Source organism: Chanos chanos, chromosome 15 (genome assembly GCF_902362185.1).
Source record: "Chanos chanos chromosome 15, fChaCha1.1, whole genome shotgun sequence".
Classification (NCBI taxonomy): Eukaryota; Metazoa; Chordata; class Actinopteri; order Gonorynchiformes; family Chanidae; genus Chanos; species Chanos chanos.
This window is the reverse complement of record NC_044509.1, coordinates 7,248,035-7,267,446: the sequence shown is the minus strand read 5'-3', so window position 1 is coordinate 7,267,446 and position 19,412 is coordinate 7,248,035. Positions and strand designations below refer to the sequence as shown.

The 19,412-nt window shown below is 39.4% G+C and overlaps 2 protein-coding genes across 2 annotated transcripts in view; both read right to left on the bottom strand.

Moving 5' to 3' along the window:
* Positions 1-3,889, bottom strand: part of aatf (apoptosis antagonizing transcription factor) — a 14,693-nt gene extending 10,804 nt beyond the window's left edge. Inside the window, exons 1-4 of the mRNA XM_030792734.1 lie at positions 3,805-3,889; positions 2,835-3,005; positions 2,086-2,568; positions 1,699-1,836 (exon numbers count right to left, since the gene is read on the bottom strand). Coding sequence (XP_030648594.1) covers positions 1,699-1,836; positions 2,086-2,568; positions 2,835-3,005; positions 3,805-3,889 — 877 coding nt within the window. The remainder of the gene's footprint in view (positions 1-1,698; positions 1,837-2,085; positions 2,569-2,834; positions 3,006-3,804) is intronic.
* Positions 3,890-6,061: 2,172 nt separating this feature from the next.
* Positions 6,062-10,368, bottom strand: lhx1b (LIM homeobox 1b). The gene is made up of 5 exons (XM_030793046.1): positions 10,199-10,368; positions 8,867-9,090; positions 8,133-8,407; positions 7,031-7,196; positions 6,062-6,441 (listed from the first exon to the last, which is right to left on the bottom strand). Exons 1-5 carry the CDS (start codon positions 10,366-10,368, stop codon positions 6,062-6,064), a joined length of 1,215 nt encoding a protein of 404 aa, XP_030648906.1.
* Between the last annotated feature and the right edge of the window lie 9,044 nt (positions 10,369-19,412).

Genomic DNA, 19,412 nt, shown 5'->3' with positions numbered 1-19,412 from the left:
TCTTATCTATACATGGTGAATATGACCCAATTCTGGCCCCTGTTACTACAAAACATAATGAAGAAATAACTAAAAACAGAACAGCTGAAATATCTCAGCCCTGTTAAATGATATGAACAAGGCAAGAGTGAAAAATATGGCATATATCTGACAACGAGAGCTCATATCCATAAAACACGTATCACTCTCATGTTTTCCACCGTTATCCTCCATAGTCTCATAACGCGTTTGTTGTCAGAGACATAAGAACATCAGATATGTTTGTGCTCCCCCCCCCACACTCCCTTCAAATGCAGAACACCACACAGCGCGTTGCGCAGGGACTCGAACGCCAAAAAACAGATGCCACAAATTTCGAACCGAGGAGCGCGCCTTTTCAGCATTTAAAAGTAAAGGGAAAAAAAAAAAAGAGCTGAGCTCTCGCCACCTCATCTTTTAAAAACGGGGGCTAAATCTGGTCTTGCCTACGTAGTCCTCCTCTCTCGTTCTACCTCTTTAACAATTAATTCAGCCAAGCGTGTCATATTAAAACCTTCTCAAGCAAATCAGCCGCCTCGCTCCTGTTTGTCCACATGTCAACGTTTATTAAATCACCTCTTATACCCCCCCATCCCCCCCCCCCGCCCCACACACACACACACACACACACACACACACACACACACACCAGCTCTTCGGAACTACCCTCTAATTCATAGTTTGGGAAAAATGAGAGAGGGGGTAGTGCTTGGTTGGTTGGTTGGTTGGTGGTGGTGGTGGTGGTGATTGAGCGGTGGTGGAGGATGGGTGGGGGTGGGGGGGCTGCTTCCAAAGCCTGTCATCTTCAGCTCTAATCAAAAGTACACTGGCCTAGCAAAAACCTCCTCCTTCCGTATCATAGTAATGGGCTGCTAAGAATTCAGGAGGACGGCCCCGACATCAATCACCCGCCTGCTTTTAGACCAATGCAATAAATATGCAAATGAGAAGGCAGCTACTCTCTCAAAAGCTCACAGATCCGCTGCTGGAGAAAAGAAAGCGACAAAAAAAGAAAAAGAAAAAAAAAAAGAAAAAAAATGTATTAATTGCCCGTGGCCAGAAGAATCCTATTACTGTGGTCGTTGATTATAAAACTGCCGTCGATTTTCTTGATGGTGGGGTACTGTAGTGCCTGGAGGGGGGAGGAAGGGGGGGGGTGTATTTTACAGAATCACATCAGAATGGTCAGGTTTAAACAATAAAAGACAGAAATTTGAGGATTTCTTTTTAATCCCCCCATGATTTTTGAGCAACCAGGGACCCCATAGCTGAATAGGAAATCTACAGTAGAAATGTACTGAGAGAGAGGAATAGGGTAACAGAAATAAGTAAACATACACCGTAGGCACAACAAACTTAGGGAAATGATATCAAGACAGAGCAAATTGTTTGTGGCACAACTGAAAGGACAGATTTGGATTTCTACAACTGCATTCCTAAAAATGATGAAGAATTTTTGATTATTACATTTAAATATTTCGATATTTCTGAACTGTTTACAGAATGCAAATTCCGTGTTTGCTTTCTCAAAAATAAGCCTGAGGAAAATAACGGTAATACATCTCTACTTACAAAATGCAGAGACGGATGATGTCTAAAAAAATTATTAAAAAATAGATTTAAAGAAAGAGGTTGTCGTGTCGAATAACTCCTGAGAACAAAATCATTGAATGTACTCACTATTCTTCAGTGCTCCAGCGTACTCGGCGCCACCTCTGCTCTTGAATTCTGGGAATGTGTTTGACTGTGGGAGTTGATTGGCTGTCACCAGGGCTTTCTGTAATTTGATTCGTCCTTCCAGAAGCTGGTCCCACAGAGCTGCAGAAATTGTAAGGGAAAAAATATGAGTTCTTCAATAAACAATAAGTAATTATAGAAGAATTATTACAGTAACACTGTAAACAAAGCCACATTAAGTCTGAGGAGGACACACAAAAAAAAAAATAAAACCCCACATATGTTGCAAAACTATTTAACTTGTATATGTGAAACCAAAATAAGTTGAAATTACAATGTGACTTTCATTCTTAAAAATTACGTATATAAGTTAACAAACAAGCTTCATACTGAGTTGATTCTGCACAGCTTTTCCCTTTTCGACCTCCTCGTCCACTTTTTCTTTGGAGAAGGTCTTTACAGCTCCAGTGTCTCCCACCTCCTCCTCCATATCCTCCTCCTCCTCTTCCTCATCTTCCCCCTCTTCGTCTGAGCCCTCTTCACTTTCCCCTTCCTCATCCTCGCTCTCTCCAGTCCCTTCCTCTTCACTCTCTCCCAGGTCATCCATTCCCTCTGTTAGCTTGTGAAAATCAGTCACGGTGGGGAAGTTAATGTCTGTCTTCTTCATCTTTGAGACGATTGCCCTTAGCTGAGAGCTGTCATCGTCACCGTCGACGCTCTCAGCTTCCTCGTCCTCATCTTCATCGTCACCCTCGTCCTCTTCCTCCTCGCTCCCCACGTCCTCATCTTCCATCGCTCCATTTTCTTCCCCTCCGTCTTCTCCCTCCTCTTCATCGTCATCCTCCTCCTCCTCCTCCTCATCATCATCATCATCTGCCAAGGGATAAACATGGTTTTATTCTGCAGCAATGCTTGTGAAAATGAATAAAGAGAAGTGTATGAAAATATCAGGGTTAATCAATTCTTAATACATTTGAACATGTTCCAACAAATTTCAATACCAAATATTTTCTCTTTGTTTTGTTTAGAGATTTTGTTGGAAACATTTAACACCACACAGCAGGATGTTGTTTTGTTTTGTTTTGTGTTACATACCGTATTTATGAATCTGAAATCACATTTGATATTCGTTTACTCACCAGATCCCTCCATCTCCCTCCTAAGCTCTTTGCGTGATGTGGCCTTGCCGCGGTATCTTCTGTCTGTGTCCGCCAAAGGTGCGACAGCACGCTTCCGAAACCCAGCGGGAACCGGTTCATCATCATCATCATCTCCCTCGTCAAATTTCTCTATCACCCTGGCTTTAGTTTCTGTAAGGTCAAGAGGATTTGATACTTTTAGGTTACATTTACCACACAGCAAGTTTGAAATATTCAGTTTTTGAAATGCCATCAAGAGAAACAGAAAAATGCACTTTTTAAACATTTTTTCTATGTCAGTTATGTCAAACAGCCTCTCTCAATATGCTTATTTCAAACGCACTTGCGTAGTCTGCGTGCCTATGGAAAGATATATGTGGTGAATGGGCCATTGAAAATGGACCTAATATCAAACCTTTCAGCCATCTCTACGTTTGAAAGAACACGTGACAGTACACTACACAACGTCTTTCAACAGACAACGGTAGAGCCGGTGCGGGGTTGGTTTATCGTACAAGGGTTAGATTAGCGTTGAACTCCACTGAACTCTACACTCTTAATTCAAAATAAAAAAAAGTGATCCTTACTTACGGCAGAGTTAAAAACAAAGATCAAACGTTCCGGAATTTCACTTTACAGAAGTTTCCCAGTGCAGTTTTACTTAGCCACCCGAGTGACCGACACGGAGAAATATTTTATATCGTACATGGACCGGTGTATATATGTATGTATATATGTATATTTTTGGTTACATGTACAACAATAGTTTGGAATCAAAAATACAACTAGCGTCAAACAGCTCTGCATAAAATTAATGATTGGTCTCTGAACGACTAGCAAGGCAGTCACAGCGTGTCAATGTGGAACTCGAAGTCGGCAACTCTCGTTCGTCTATATAACAGCCAAAACAATATTGTTAGGAGAAACGTGTACAGATTATAAGTAAGACGTCGTGGAGCGTTACAAATACCTTCATCTTGATCGTCCTCAGGGTCCACGAAGTTTGGCAGTGGATTTAACAAATCCTCGAGCTGCTTAGATATAGAGGCAGACATTTTTGCCCACGCTGCATAGGTTGGTCTTGTTGCGTCATCAACACGCGACGTGTGAGAACGCTGCGTACATTCTTTGATCTGTATACTGTGTCAAAAGCTTGTGGCTTTGAACATGACATACAAATCATATATAAGTATTCCGCATACACACGTGTGTCAGTGAAATACTTCCTTTATGTCTAATAAATAAAAGATCACGTGTAAAATCAAAGTGTAATTTTCTGTACATTACATATCTGGGATGAATTATGTATCTAAACACGTGTCCCTGATTTTGGAGCAGTCAGGCAGTATGCATGTATGAATGCACGAAAAGAGATCCGATGAAAATGACTTGAATGATTTACCGCGTCATCATTAAAAAGTAGCCTAATCAGAATATGACTAAAAGCCATGTTCATAATCTCCACTCCTTCAAAATAGACCAGTTTTATAAGCCGAAAGGTTCTTGCTAACAATGGTGTATCGGTTCATGCATCTGTTATTTCATATCGGTATGCTCCTTAAACTGTAAAATTCAGACGATAAAATCAGTTAGAATACTTGAGTTGCAGTACAGTATTGCTACCTGTGATACTTTAGTTAGTTATAAAAAAATTATATGTATTTGTATTTACGTACGGTATTTGTATTTATGTCTATGTATTTATATGTATTTACATTTTCTTGATGCAGACTACGTGAGAACTATATGTGATCTTAGCGAAATTATTTACTTACAAGTGGGATTATGGTTTTATGCCGTGGAAATTTAGGCTCTGTAGATTACAAAGTCGGATTGGACATTTTAATTACCTTTAAGGTTTTTTTCTTTTTTATTATCCTTTATTTTATTCAGGTGTTTGAACATGATAGATGGTGTAATATGTACTGGAAACACATAAGCTCTTGTGACAACGAAGAAGCTGAGAGTGATATTACCATATGAAACATACAATAACAGTTGCTTAGAACACATTTGACAACTCATATTTAATTGGTCTGATGTCTAGAAAAAAAGCCATATGCTTTCAAAAAAAAATTATAAATAAATGGACAGCTACAACTGAGCACTGCAACCAAATTTTCATAAATAAATAAACAAACAAATAGATAAATAAATAAATAAATAAATAAATTCTGGTCATTGCCATGCAGCTAACTAAAGAAATACAATTAATTAGTAGAGAACACTGTCTACTAAATTTTCATTTGGCAAATCTTTTTCTGTATTTTTTTTTTATTCTTTGTGTAAACACAATATCATATTAACTGGCACAGTGAGTCACAACCCATATAACTGATAAAGTGATAAATAAAAAAGTTTGGTTGCTTGCTTGAAAAACCTTCTCCATCCATATCAGGAGGTCGTTTTTTTTCTTTTTCTTTCTTTCTTTTTTTTTTTTTTTTTTTTTTTTTTTTAGCAATGTTGATATGCAAACCCCTGAAAAGTACTCGTAAACAATTGACTGCTCTTTGTTCCAAAACAGACCATAGCTGAAATCATTTTAGAAGGTAGACTTCATTATTCAAGTGATCTTACATCAAATAAAAGGGTTTGTAACTTATTTAAGTTTTCCTTTTAAAGGCTAACTCTGTACGATTTGGCGGAACTCTTAAATCAAAAGTAGAACATCACAACACCTATCCGAGCAATCAGAAAAAAGAATTTGGCGTGAAACTGGGTTCAAGTGTCAGAACGGCAAAGCCCGGAAAGGCAAGGAGGTTTTGAGGAGTTCTCAGGTAAGTTGTGTCTGACAGACACTCTAGGTGCCACAAACATGAGTACCTCCAATATTTCACATCTTCAGCAGCAAACATCACACACACACACCACTTCTGTCAGGACCGAAACCGTGAAGTGACCATCACACATTGACTATGACAATCTTGCAAGACTCTTGTAAAGTCGCAATGTTTGACATTCAGTTCCTAGTTTACATAAATATATATTATTGATAAAACAATCAAAATGATGGATACAATGTTCTTTTTGTATTTGCTGCATTTAATAAATATAGAAAATAAATAGATAGATAAATAAATAGATAGACAAACAAGTAAATACATACAGAGATTAAGAAATTCATTGAAATATTCTTGATTTTATACACAAATGGACGGAGCGCTCCTTGGTTCTTATCATCTGCACTCTGTCAGTTTCTTCCCACATTGTCCACTGAAGTCCCTTGGCTACCAAACAGTGCCTTCACTCATTTCTGAGGATGGATGAGACAGTTGGTTACTGTATGCATTCCCGTTTAGTGTCAGGGAAGTAAAGGGCGTGCTGGAGCCACACATGTCTGCAGAGATGCTGTGTATGGACCCTGGTCCACTGGGCTCTGGGCTCGGTGAGTCTCCCGGGTGGTGAGATATTATCTCACTGAAGCACTGAACCTCACTGGATGGGTGGTGTCCGGGATGATGGTGGTCCATGGTGCCTAAAGGGGTTCCCGCTGGGCCAGATGAGGGCACAAAGCCCAGGTCTCCTGGTGTCTGAGCCTGGGAGGATGGAGGACCTTGGGGGAAGTAGTCATAATTGCTACCTGGACCGTAGTATTCCCCTTGATAATCTACAGAAAATATGGGGGAAAAAAAAGTTAAAGTGCATTTCAGGTCATATAAAGCTAGGGTGCTAAGGTAAATTAAGGTAAGCTAATTACTGAGAGAAAAAAATGATTTGATACTAAGGCATAATGTGATGTTGTATTAAGATGTATTTTAGGTGCACTTTTAATTTCACAAAATCCCTATTGCTTTAGCGTAAACCTGGATTAAACCAGTTCATAAAAACTTCACAACTGAGAATAATTTGCCAAAACAAAACGTCGCTAATGTTAAAAGGAATATTAAGCATTTTGGCGAGCGATCTAGTTAACAGTATTGATTACATGTTTGTCTTTTCCTCCTACATGTTGCCAGTGAATACTGATAAAAATCAGTTGTAATGGTTTAAGGCGTTGATGCTTAAATCAGTTTCGACTGCTTTTCCTGGTTAATTTATTTACAGATTATCCCAAGACTGATTTTCATTTTCGGACATATCAGTGTGTTCGATAATTCACCACAGAATTTAATGGGAAAAAAAAGTTCTCGCACAGTAATGACCCCACTATCTGAGGAAGTACCTGAACGTAAAAATTCAAACGTGTGAAGTCTTACCCCCGTAGTAGGAGAAATGTCCGTTCGGCATGAGTTCCCCTGGTTCCAGTCGATCGCCTAGCGTTCTCATTCGTCTCGGGCTGCGGAAAAAAGCATGCCTTCTAGCACCAAGAGCACTCAGCTGTTTCATTCGTCGCTCTTTGGATCGTCGGTTCTGGAACCACACCTGTTAAAAAAGCAGCGGAGAATATGAAATGATGTTTGATAAGTAACAGATCACAACCGAATACGTATCGTCTTCTCAATCTATATATGTAGGTTATTAACGTACTCTTAAACTTTAACGTAATTTAAAAACAGCAATGCAAACACCAGCAACACTAATGACAACAATAATAATAATAGTAATAATAATAATAATAATAATAATAATAATAATAATAATAAATTATAATAATAAAAATGATGGTAATAATAATAATAATAACAATAATAATAATAATAATGGCGTTGCTTGATCCTGCATTACTAGCTACTAGCTGACCCATCTCGACCAGGCCACAAAAAGCGAACTCAGGATGATCCTGGACTGAAATTATGATATTTATTATCTATTGTTTTGCCCTGGCAGATAACCTCTCATTATCGCTGTCTCTTTGATCTCTTTTCATTTTCAGCAATTCTTTAACTCACTATTCACTCGAGTCGTGCTTTATCAGGGTGCAGCGTTCAAATGAATAACCACGATAACATGTGTTATCCACTATCAATCCGCAATCAGCATTAGTGAGTCAAGGTCATTTTTTTTCTCTCGCCTCTCGAGAGCGAGGCTCTACCAAGCAACACGACTAACAATAAATGAGCAGCACTAGCCCACTCTAAAAGAACAGGGAGATGACCCAGTTCACAATAATACCCTTAGATTCATATTCTTGTTATGTGCCATTTAGAGCTCTCGTAACCCTCACAGCAAGACAAAAAAAGAGAAAAAGAAAAGAAAAAATTGAGCTGTCAAATATACATAGACAGCTCAGATGTGTGTGTGTGTATATATATATATATGTGTGTGTGTGTGTGTGTGTGTGTGTGTGTGTGTACGCATAAAACCTTTCTGTTACCATAACAGATTTTTAAAACCTTCCCAATGATTTCACGGACTTGCCTGGATAACTCTCATGTTGAGGCCAGTCTCTTGAGCGAGCTGCTCCCGTATATGTCTAGTTGGTTTAGGGGTGGCCGCAAAAGCGGCTTTGAGGGTCTCCAGTTGTTTGGCTTTGATAGTTGTGCGCGGTCCTCGTCGTTTTCCTCCTAGGTTTTGCTCGTCATTCTCGTTATTGCACGTTTCTTTGTCCGAAAGGTGGCCCATTTCTGAATCTTTCCCGTCATCTTGCGGATCTTGAGAATCAGGGGAAAGGCTTGGGTCGCTACAAGTAGTGACTGTAGAAGGATTTAAACACATTTATTATTATTGATATTATTATTATTATTATTATCATTATTATTATTATTATTATTATTATTATTATTATTATTTGTAGTAGCGGTAGTGGAAGTGGGAGCACTAGTGTGGGACTAGTTGAGATGTAACTTGGAGGAGGAATAAGTGAATAATGTAGCGTAGTTATTTTTCGTTATAAGCACATAATAACATTTATATTGTGGCTGTTACATTGTTACTGACTGTTATTACGTAGTTATTGCTTAATGTAGTCTATAGCAGCCAATCAAAATGTTGTGTGAAAGTGTCGTCGTTGTATCCGTTATAATGTCAGCATAGTATAACTTTGTATATCATGTTAGCGTAATTATTTTGGTCACTTAAATAAATTTGTTTTAAGCCTCGTCCATTTTTAAAATAACTATTATATTTAATTTTATGTTTTGTTGACACCTTACCTGAGAGAAGATTCGTGTCTTTTACGTTGCTACCGTTTAGGTAATCCTCTTTACAAACGAATTTATATTCGTCTATGATGTAGAGTTCCTCTCCGGTGGAGAGCTGCTTGTTACACATAACACAGGTGAAGCAGTTCAAGTGAAAGACTTTGCTTCGTGCTCTCCGAACCAGATCATTAGGTGAGATCCCCTGGGCACAGCCTCCACACTTGGTGCCGTAACGCCTATGCAAGCACACAATAAAATTGAGGAACAGACCGAAGATGTGAGATTAAGATATTACCTGAAACACCATTAATCTCCCAGGACAAATCATAATGCATTTGAAGATTGGAAAAAATCTATAAGACAAAATTATTTATAAAAGACACCCCCCCCCCTCCAAAAAATATTGCCCAGAGGCTCATCATTATTTACTGCGTAACAAAAAGGGGGAAAAAAGAAGAAAAGAACCCCTGTTAGCGAGGGGATCTGAAGACACAGAAGAGATATAGAGCATTATTAATAAAAAGCTGACATAATCATAATGTCACTCTATTCGCTGAATGTAGCACAAAAAAAGGACTTTTCACAATGAGGTTATTTATTTTTAGTAGAGCGATGCTCAAATGTTGAATTCAGTGGTACTATTATTTGGATATCCTGTTCATTTGTTCAGTTGTTTTTATGCTCAACTGTAATAAAAAAGGCAACTGGAGATAACACACATCCCTCATTGTACAACTGCATTTATGTAAATTGATGTTTGTCGAAATAGTTTACAAATGCATGTTGACTGCAAGTCAGTGATTGCGCTGTCGGCGGGTTTCTCCTTCAAGCTGATTTATTATTCAAATCCCCTTATCACATTTCATTCTCACTTTGGCAAACAAACGGCTGTGAGCAGAGAGATTGGGGTAAGGCGGGGGACACTTCCGTCACGAGCTGGCATAATTCTTATCCCGCGGTTTGCCTGACAGCCATACCATGTAAACAAAGAGAACTATTCCTTCAATCTGTCTCGGAACACGGTGATAAGTGTCTTTAATTTATCAGTTCTTTTGCATATCACCAGCAAACCTGCCTCGAGTTTCCCCGCGTGCTTTTGAACAACAGAGGGTATAGAACCATATTTGTTCAAAAGGTTAATGCAAATAAATTTCAAAAGTAATTAATAAATGATAATTTGCCAGACTACAACCAAGTATGCCTGTGTTTAAAAAAAAGGACGCCTGCAGAGATGTCAAAATTTTACTGTTATTGTGATTTGTTATAGATTCACCACAAATGCAAGCAAATATACACCAACTTTTATTGATCATGCTAGTGTGAATTGAAGACTCAGTCGCTTACCTAAAAAAGTCATTTTTGCAGTAGAGTCTCCCTTCTCTTGAAAAGCATTTTTCTGTTAAGTTACATTTGCACTCGCAACATTGCACACACTTTGCATGCCACGCTCTGTCCAAAACGTTGAGGAGAAATCTGTCCAAAATGGGCCTTTCGCATCCGGCACAGTGAACCATTTTTGGATAATTCCAGCGACTCCTTCGCTTGGGGATCCGTCCTTAATGCCAGAAGAGTTTAGCCTCAAGGCCCCTGTGTATTTTTGTTGTAAAAGTAGGTACTCCAAGATCTGAGTATATCAAAATTCTTCTGCAATCTTCAATTATCGCATAAACTAAGCTCATTATCTGATGAACAATCCCGTTTCTTCTTCAGCGTTAATGCAAGCTCATTCATTCATTTGTTGAGACAAAACTGTGCAGTAGACGGATGAAATAAATTAAATCATAAAATACAAATAACCTACAGCCTTAAATATACAAACTAAGCGTCACAGTTTCACACGGACTACCACAGTCGTCTGGAGTTGGCAGAGGAACACAATATCACCATCGTCCCCACGATTTAAGTTACGAAATTTTGCATGTTTCTCCCTCTATAATGCGTTCCTTTCCGCTGCTGATAAAGGAAGATAACTCATTTCACTGTAAAATATGAATATTCCAGAATAGCCTACTTCTAGCACTTGTTTCGATCTGCGCTGGGCACACTTCGTAGCCAAGCCTCAGTAATAAGCATGTATCTCAAAACGGGCGAGACAACCCTCTCCTCCACTGACTGACGTCACTTTGGCCCAAAACCAATCAGGGCCTCGAATCCTAAGTGACAATGCTATACCCTTTAGATTGTACGAGCTTTTGTAGACTGGGAAGCAAAATAGATTGGTCTCCCCCCAATCTTTCACCACCACCACCTTTTGGGTTGTGGTTTGACATGCTGTTTAACTGTTTACTGTTTATAAGACGCGAATGTTTAGAAGAAATTTTACGTTTTGAATGACACGAAAGATATTTGTAGTATTTGTCAGTTTTCCGTGATAGTAACTACCATTTTTGCTGTAATGGGGCATTGATATAGTCTATTGGGACCAAGTCCGTTAGTCCGGTTAAGGAAACTCGTGTGAGTAAACACCCAGAATAGTTGTTTCACACATGCAATGTAGAAGGACTAGCTAAGTGTAATAGTGACTTGGGGATTTTTTCATCATTCGGCTAGGTTCTCCTTTCAGTAAAACATATTCGACTCGTGCTAATCTGTATTGAGAGAGTACTTTAAACACAATTTGTATTTTCATAATGGTAAATCAAAAGTGATTTGAATGTTACTGAGTAGATTTTAATAATTCCCAAATACGACTGCTTCAACTTAAATTAAGCCTGTTTGGCAAAAGACCACAGAGAAATTATTTGGTGATTAGTCATGACCTTTTTCTTCTTGATATTTTCAATGTTTACAAACGTCAAAAGGCTTCGTTTAGGGGACCGAAAACTGATGCTAATCGGAATGCTGATTTCAAAAATAAAATATTCAAAAGCCGTTATACCGGTCCGCCTGTAGCTGTTGTGTAAAAGCAGGAAATCAATCAAATTATTGGAGCAAAACTGCATTTCGATTAAATTGATCAAAAATAAATCAGATTGCTGATATGACCAAATCTTCGTTAGGAGGGAAATTAGCTTTGTTTTAATAAAGTTTGTGAAAACTTAGTGTATTGAGGCCCTAGTCTGGGTAATTGTGTGCGCAACGCGGGTTGCAACGTTGAAGTGATGGTCTGCTAGCGTCCGTTTGACTTAATGACCATAATGATCATTTGGAACCAACAGTAAATAAAAACACTTATTAATGGTGCAAACACATACACATGCAGCAGTGAATACACGTAATTAAGGAAAACTGAGAGTAAGTGAGAGCGAAAAGGACGGGGGTGGGGGGGGGGGGGGGGGGGGGACAGAGAGAGCGAGAGAGAGAGAGAGAGTGAGTGAGAGTTTGTGTAAACTCAAAGTGTAACTAAGCATTGCTAAATTAATGTGAAATAGTGGCTCCTTAGCCTACATTGTTTTACGGGGAGAAGAAAACTAAGGCAGAATCTCCCTTTAGATTAATGCATCCATGCGATTATTCCTCACTATGGGTGAGAGGGCAAAGATCACTAATGATTATAATATAAAGTCTTGCGATAGGCACTCCCCAGGAGATATTATCGCGCATAGGCAGCGCAGAGGGAGCAATCTGTGGAGCTGGGAACCGAGAGATAGCGGATTTTTTTTCTTTCTTTCTTCCTTTCTATCTTTTTTTTTTTTTTTTTGCTTCATAGGACCAAACCGGCCACGGTCCTGTTCGTTACTGATACCAATAGCCAGAGGACAAGTTTCCAAAGAACGGACGAAGGCGACAGGGTGACTGTATGAATGCAATATCAAAATAGTCTCACTAAGTCACTAAGAAGGTACAGTATAGGCTGTAATATTCCCAGTTTGCTCTGTTTTATCCACACACACACACATATATATATATGTGTGTGTGTGTGTGTGTGTGTGTGTGTGTGTGTGTGCATGAAGCAAAGAACATTTAGCCGGCAGTTGCAGAAGGTTTTTCCCAGAATAACATTCAGACATTCACCGTAATCTGGGTTAGTGGCTCTTATAGGCCTGCTGTCATAGTTGGCATGAATACACTGTGCGAAACAGAATTTTAAGTTAAGCACGCTCCAGGAAAATGTCACGTTACACAGTGCCGATTTTACTGGTACAATCATGACTGGATTGTTAGACCCACGGTTCTGTCAGAAAGTTCATGACGCGTAATAGAACATACAAATCATAAACCACAACCATTCGCTCTTAAGATCTATTTGTTAGGTAACGACAGTTAATATGACGTCAGATAAAACAGGACAAAAACAGTTTTAAAAAGGAGTTGAATGAGAGCTCGCTTTATCCTTGCTTCGAGATTTGTGAAGAGACCCTAAGGCTGAACCGGCGTGGTGTGTTCTCCTCCGGCTTTGGCAGACGCCTGTCCAGAATTTCGGTTCAGAGTCACGGTGAATTCTAGGTCACAGTCAGATGAGGAAAGGCAGCGCGGTATAAACTATAATTAAACGACTGACATCATTTACCCTACAGAAAATAAATTCCACATCCACAGTAAATGGTCACATAATTTAGGCTTAAAATGTAACTATTAAATGTAACTTAAAGCCTTAAGTTATGAAAAGATGTCTGTATCTTTATCATTAATATCGTCATCACAGCATTATCATAAGACACATGACAGTCGCAAGTGTGAAAATATATGGTCTACCATAAGAGAAAGCTATTATGTAACTGATTAATTATTTACATTTTTTTCCATTTGAGAAGAATCACATTCTCCACTCAATATATGGTCTCCTCATATCCAGTAACGTCTCAGACAAGGCATTTTACACTCTCTTCAGAAATGTCCCATGAAGGCAAAGACAACAGAAGTCATTTTGTTCCTTCTTTAACACTGTGCAGTTCCAAATCAGATGTACACATGTTGTCTATTGATTGTTAAGCACTTTAGTAGTTATATCTTAGAGATTGTGTGGCCCATTAAATACAGCATCCTTTAGATATAATGCATTCAGTTGGGAGCCTGGTAATTAATCGGTCGTGTTTTTGTGTCTTGAAGAATTTAAAAGCATTGATGTAGATTTTGGGTTGAACATCATCAGAGATTTTTGGCCAGTTATCATCACCGCACTGTTGTGTGTCATAACAGAATGGTTAACATGGAATATATTTTGAAAATAATTTCAGGCAGAATCGAAGGTGCCCCAGCTCTAGGGGTTCGAATCCCGGGTGGAACACCTGGGAACGTTGACTTATCCACTGAGGGGCTTCTGGTTGTCTTCTGGCTGCTACTGTTGAGTCCTTGAACAAGACACTCAACCCCAAGTTACTCCAGAGTTGCTAGAACACGACAACACTGTCTCTCCCTCCCCCCAACACCAGCACACCACCATTAAAAAGGAGCAACAGATGCTCCATGGCCCTGCTACAGGGGAAAAAGAGATTTAAAAAGTTTTTGTAAAAGTGGGGATCATTTTAGGAGATTTATTTTAATTTTAGAAGACTGTCATAATTGACTATTTTGAAATCTTTGGGTGTTTGAAGAGTGAACATTCTCAGAAAAAGCTGATTGAAAGATGTGAGTTTCCTTTGAATGTAAGTCGTCCAAGCTGAACAGGACCTCTGGAAATCGAAAGCTGTGAGGAAAATTCGTTTGTTAAGATTGGTAAAGTTCTGAGCTATGCCAAATTGATGATTTTAGGTGGGGAGACATTTCATACTTCAGTAACTGATTAATTTTATGCCAACCTTCTAATGTTGAGGAAACGCAGGGGTTATTGAGGCATTTAAAAATTTTAATGGATTTACTGATGAAAGGATTGTCTTTTAAAAAACATAGTGGAGAGCAGGTTAATTGTTTGGCTTCAAGCCATGAAAAATGTATCTTGTCTTGTTGGCTTCAAGCCATGCAAAATAGGTCTTGTCTTGATTTAGTCACTGAAGTAAATTTTGGAGTTTATGTGAGGTGCAACAGAGAGGAAAGTGGAGAGGTACACCCCCCACCCCTGCATCACCCCTAGACCAGCTTGATGGTGCACCGAAGCTGGAGTTGGGAGCACAGTGAATAATTTGTTAATTTGGAGATCATGACTGCAGCTGCATGATCCTCAAGAGAAATGGTAACCCTGTTTTGACTGTCTAACTGTTGCATTACTAGACTGAGCAATGGATCCATATTGAGGTCCCACAATTCATCAGGGTTAGAGGAGATGAAGAGGTCCAGGTCATGCAGCCCATCTGACAGGTGGCTCTCAGACCAGAGCATTCCAGTTAAACCTGGGGAGTGAGGTTACTCTGGACTTGGACCAGTTTACGTTATAGCCCGAAGTAGAATTAAATTTATTGATGTGGGTTGTTTGGAGCGAGGTGCTGGGACATTGCAGTTAAAGTAATGTATAAGCTCCATAGGAACTAATTTTGGGTTGGACGGTACCAGTCTTTTTATTTATTTATATATATATATATATATATATATATATATATATATATATATATATATATATATATATATATATATACATATATTTATTTATTTATTTATTTTCATCTTGCCAAATCCAGAGGGTCCTGTGAAGGCAGTTTTACTTGATTCCATGGAAAACAGTTTGTTTGGACGTATGACCTAACATTGTGACCCATTATTTGGATGCTGATCTGGTCAGACTGATTTTGAGTGAATTATATCATTAACATTTGATTTGTAAGAGTTTTAGAAAACATTTTGATCTCTGGAGGGCTAAGAGGGCAGTCAGTCTAGCACATAAAGAGTATTTATTTATTTACTTATTTACTTTTGTGTATTTATTTTATCTATTATTTATCTTTTTTTATGTTTTTGTCCTTGTTCTTGCTCTTGTTATTATGTTGTTGTTGTTGTTGTTGTTGTTGTTGTTGTTGTTGCTGTTGGCGGTGGTGGTGGTGCTGTTGTTATGGGTATAATCAGTGCTTTGTTCACATGCTGTGGTAGACCCATGAATGCGGATGTTTCATTGATCATCCTAAAAAAAAAAAAAGAAAAGAAAAGAAACCTTGTGCCAGACGACAGCAAAATTGATTGTAAAATTCTGCCATAAAATCATCTACACCGAGAACTGCTCTTCTCTCTTGAATGACCAACACAAAACAATACTGAGCATGTAAAAATGGTAAATCTCACTGTTTATTTTCATTTTAATAAAGAAAAAGATCTCTAAATGTAACTGGAATATTCGTCACACAATCACAGTTTCTTAAGTAAATATGAGAGAGGTAATCTAGATCAATGATGCACTCAAAACAATTCAATTTCCCCCGGTCTCCTTTGGCTGTGTATGCACAGAGGCAGGACACATTCTGAATAGTGGAGCCACTGAAGGACGGACTTCATTTTATAGCCCATAGATCAAGGCACAGGCCATGCTTTATTTTCACCCAGAGAGAATGATAGTTCACCTGAGCCTGTCTCGCAGTTTTATGCCCGGAATATGTCAAGCAAATGAAATGTATGGCTAATACACAAGCGAGGCGGGGTGGCCCGGGTCGCACTGTGCTCAGTTTTTTTCTTTCTTTTTTTTGACAGAGAGAGCAAGAGATAGAGAGAGAGAGAGCAAGAGAGAGAGAGAGAGAGAGAGAGAGAGAGAGAGAATGTAATACACACATGGCGAGATGTGTTTAAGTATCTTCTGCGTTCATGAGGATGTGAATAAATTGAAGACTTCAAACTAACACGGACACACACAAACACACATGCGCACTCACACATGCACGTATACACACACACACTTACACACTCTTACTCATGCACACACACACACACACAAAGCACAGGCACACATACACACGCCTGTACACACACACGCACACACACACACACACACACACACCCACACACACACACTTATATGCACACACATTTGACTCAAATGCTTCTTGAAACACCTGAGTCATTGCCCGCAATAAGCACATTATGAATTCCATAGTCGTGACTACCCCTGGTTCTGACAGTGCCTTACTGAAACTTTACCATCCACACTAAGCTTCTGCCAATCTTACTCATCACATAGGAATCAGCCAGAGCCGCTACTGTTTGTTTTGGATTCCAAATCATCTCATTAGCGCATGTTAATTGCTTCTAATTGGTCTCAACAAGATGAGATGGCAACCCAGTGGGACCACTCATACAAACAATTTGTTAAAAACATAATTAATTATCATATGCTAAATAAAGCTAATTAGCGAGGTTTAAGCAATAGCCCACTGAAAAAAAAAAAAAAAGAGAGAGAGAGAGAGTTCAGTCTAATTAGATTTTAGTCACTCTTGAAACAGCCTCTGTCATCCTGACCTTCCAGCAAACGAGTTAACCGCTGAACACATGGCCTTTTTGTTTTCTTTGGTGGCGTCAGGATAAGGTCATGCCAAACTTTCTCAGATATTTCAGTAGATCATCCACCTCCGTCTGATCTCGCAGTGTGTTGACTGCCAGTAAACTATCTAAAGAAAAGTGAGACGAGGAAGCTGAGGTCGATTAAAGTCTGAAATCGTGTCACTTGAAATGGCCTTAATATACATTTACAGCGAGAATAAGACAGATTGATGCACACTTTGTACTGATAGCAGTGAGAATTGGTTTATAGGATGAATGCTTGGAAGTGGATATTAGGGACAGAGGATGTGCCTGGCGGCAAAGAAAAGGGGAGAAAGAGAAGGAGAGAGAGAGAGAGAGAGAAAGAGAGAGAGAGAGAGATTCCCATGGCAACAGTATGTCAGGTAGGGGCTCGTGGTTCAGCTGAATCGGGTTGTTCCAGAAGGTTTTTTTTTGTGTGTGTGTGTGTGTGTGTGTGTGTGTGCGTGAGGGGAGGGTGAGCTGTTAGCCAGGGAGCATTCTGTCTCCACTCACTTGACAAACAAAGGCTTTGTCACTTTGGCTGGTTTCACACCACATTGTGTGTATTCATAAACACGCTGCAGGCCGCGTGGACACGGGACAGCTGACAGCCTCTCAAAAGATGGGTGTTTGAGAGCAACAGAAAAAAAAACAAACCCAGAATTTTGACAAAATGATTGCGATGACTTCTTGATTCATTGTAGTAACGCAGTTTCCAGGTCTTCTGTTTGAGTATGGGAAATAAGGTAATGAAGAGAAGAAAATGTTCAGTTGACTCAAATGCGTTTACTACCATGAACAAGCTGCTTTCTTTTGTCTTTGAGTAAGGGGTGATGAGAGATTTGAGGACATTTAAAGATATAGGCAGAAGAATCGAAATGAATAAATGCCCTAAGCAGCAAAATAAAATCAAATATCAGTTAATTGGCCGTAGCCTTTTCCTGAGATATGTTTTCAAATTAAGAAGAAAAAAAAACATGAATGTTCAAAAGGTTTTTAGTCTAGATTTTACCTCTAGCTGAAAATGTTTAAATAAAATCGTAAGGTCATCTGAAGGTTAACAGAACTAGAGAGGATGTTTGTGAATAAGCAGACAATTATGGGACGATGTTCAACGTTCGATTCTCCCATGCCCCTGGCGTTCCTTTTTTCACCAGCTGAACCTGAAAGAGACCAGCTATGCCAGTTCCAACACTGACAGTAAGAAGAGGCTTAAATGTAATCCATATTGACTGAGTCAGCCTTGCTCTGCTATTTTATATCATGGATTTGTCTCCTTCAATGATGTGTCAAGTCAAACCCTACACAGGCCCAAAGCAGGGCTTGTTTTCAACAGGACTGTAATTAAACCAGCTTCAGCTAAACTATTAAATTAAAAAGTGAGTAATTCAAATAATAATAAAGCAAATATTACCTCATATAAACAGCTCAAGATTAACAAATTAGATCAATTAAACACACCATTTTCTAACCAAGGGGTGCTTTCTCCATTCAATGGAGAGAGAGAGAGAGAGAGAGGAAGAGAAAGCTTAGTCTATGAAGCAAACCCTACACAGTCTTCACATTTTCTCTTTCAAAAAAAGCAGCTGCTTAGACAATCATCAGTCCGAATCATTTGAATTTTCCAGAACAGATTTTTTTTCCCCCCTTTATGATAACACATCCGTATTTAAAACAGTGAGAGTGAACCTGCATTCTATAACACCGGACGTGTGACAGGAGGAAGAGAGAGAGAGAGAGAGAGAGAGAGAGAGGTAGGGGGATCTGGCAGGGAGCTCTCCTGTGCCTTGTTCCAGTGGGATAGAGAGACAGTGGAGTCCTGGCAGTGAGAGGACCCGAGGGACCGAGTGCCTGGAGCCCAGTGATGATGGGGATTGATGCAGGCAGGGCCTCCGACGCCCCCCAGACGCTCAGCTAAATTAAAAGGCTATTTTGTCGAGTTGTAAAAGAACAGAATGGTGCACCGGGTGTGCCCCCCCCCCCTCCTCCTCCTCCCCCTCCTGAGTTTGTCTCTTTAGTGTCATCAGCCCCTTAGGGAGAAGAACTGCTATGTGCCTTTCACACAGACACACACACACACACGCACATATGCACAGGGGCTGAACAAGTGAGAACGAATGAAAGAGAGAAAGAGAGAGAGAGAGAGATAGAGAGAGGTCCTGAGGATGTTCATCATTGATAAAGTAGATGACTGTTTTTAGTCATGTGTGTAGGTCATGTCTATGTACCATGCTGAATATGATGTACTGAGCCTGCAGCCTCTGTG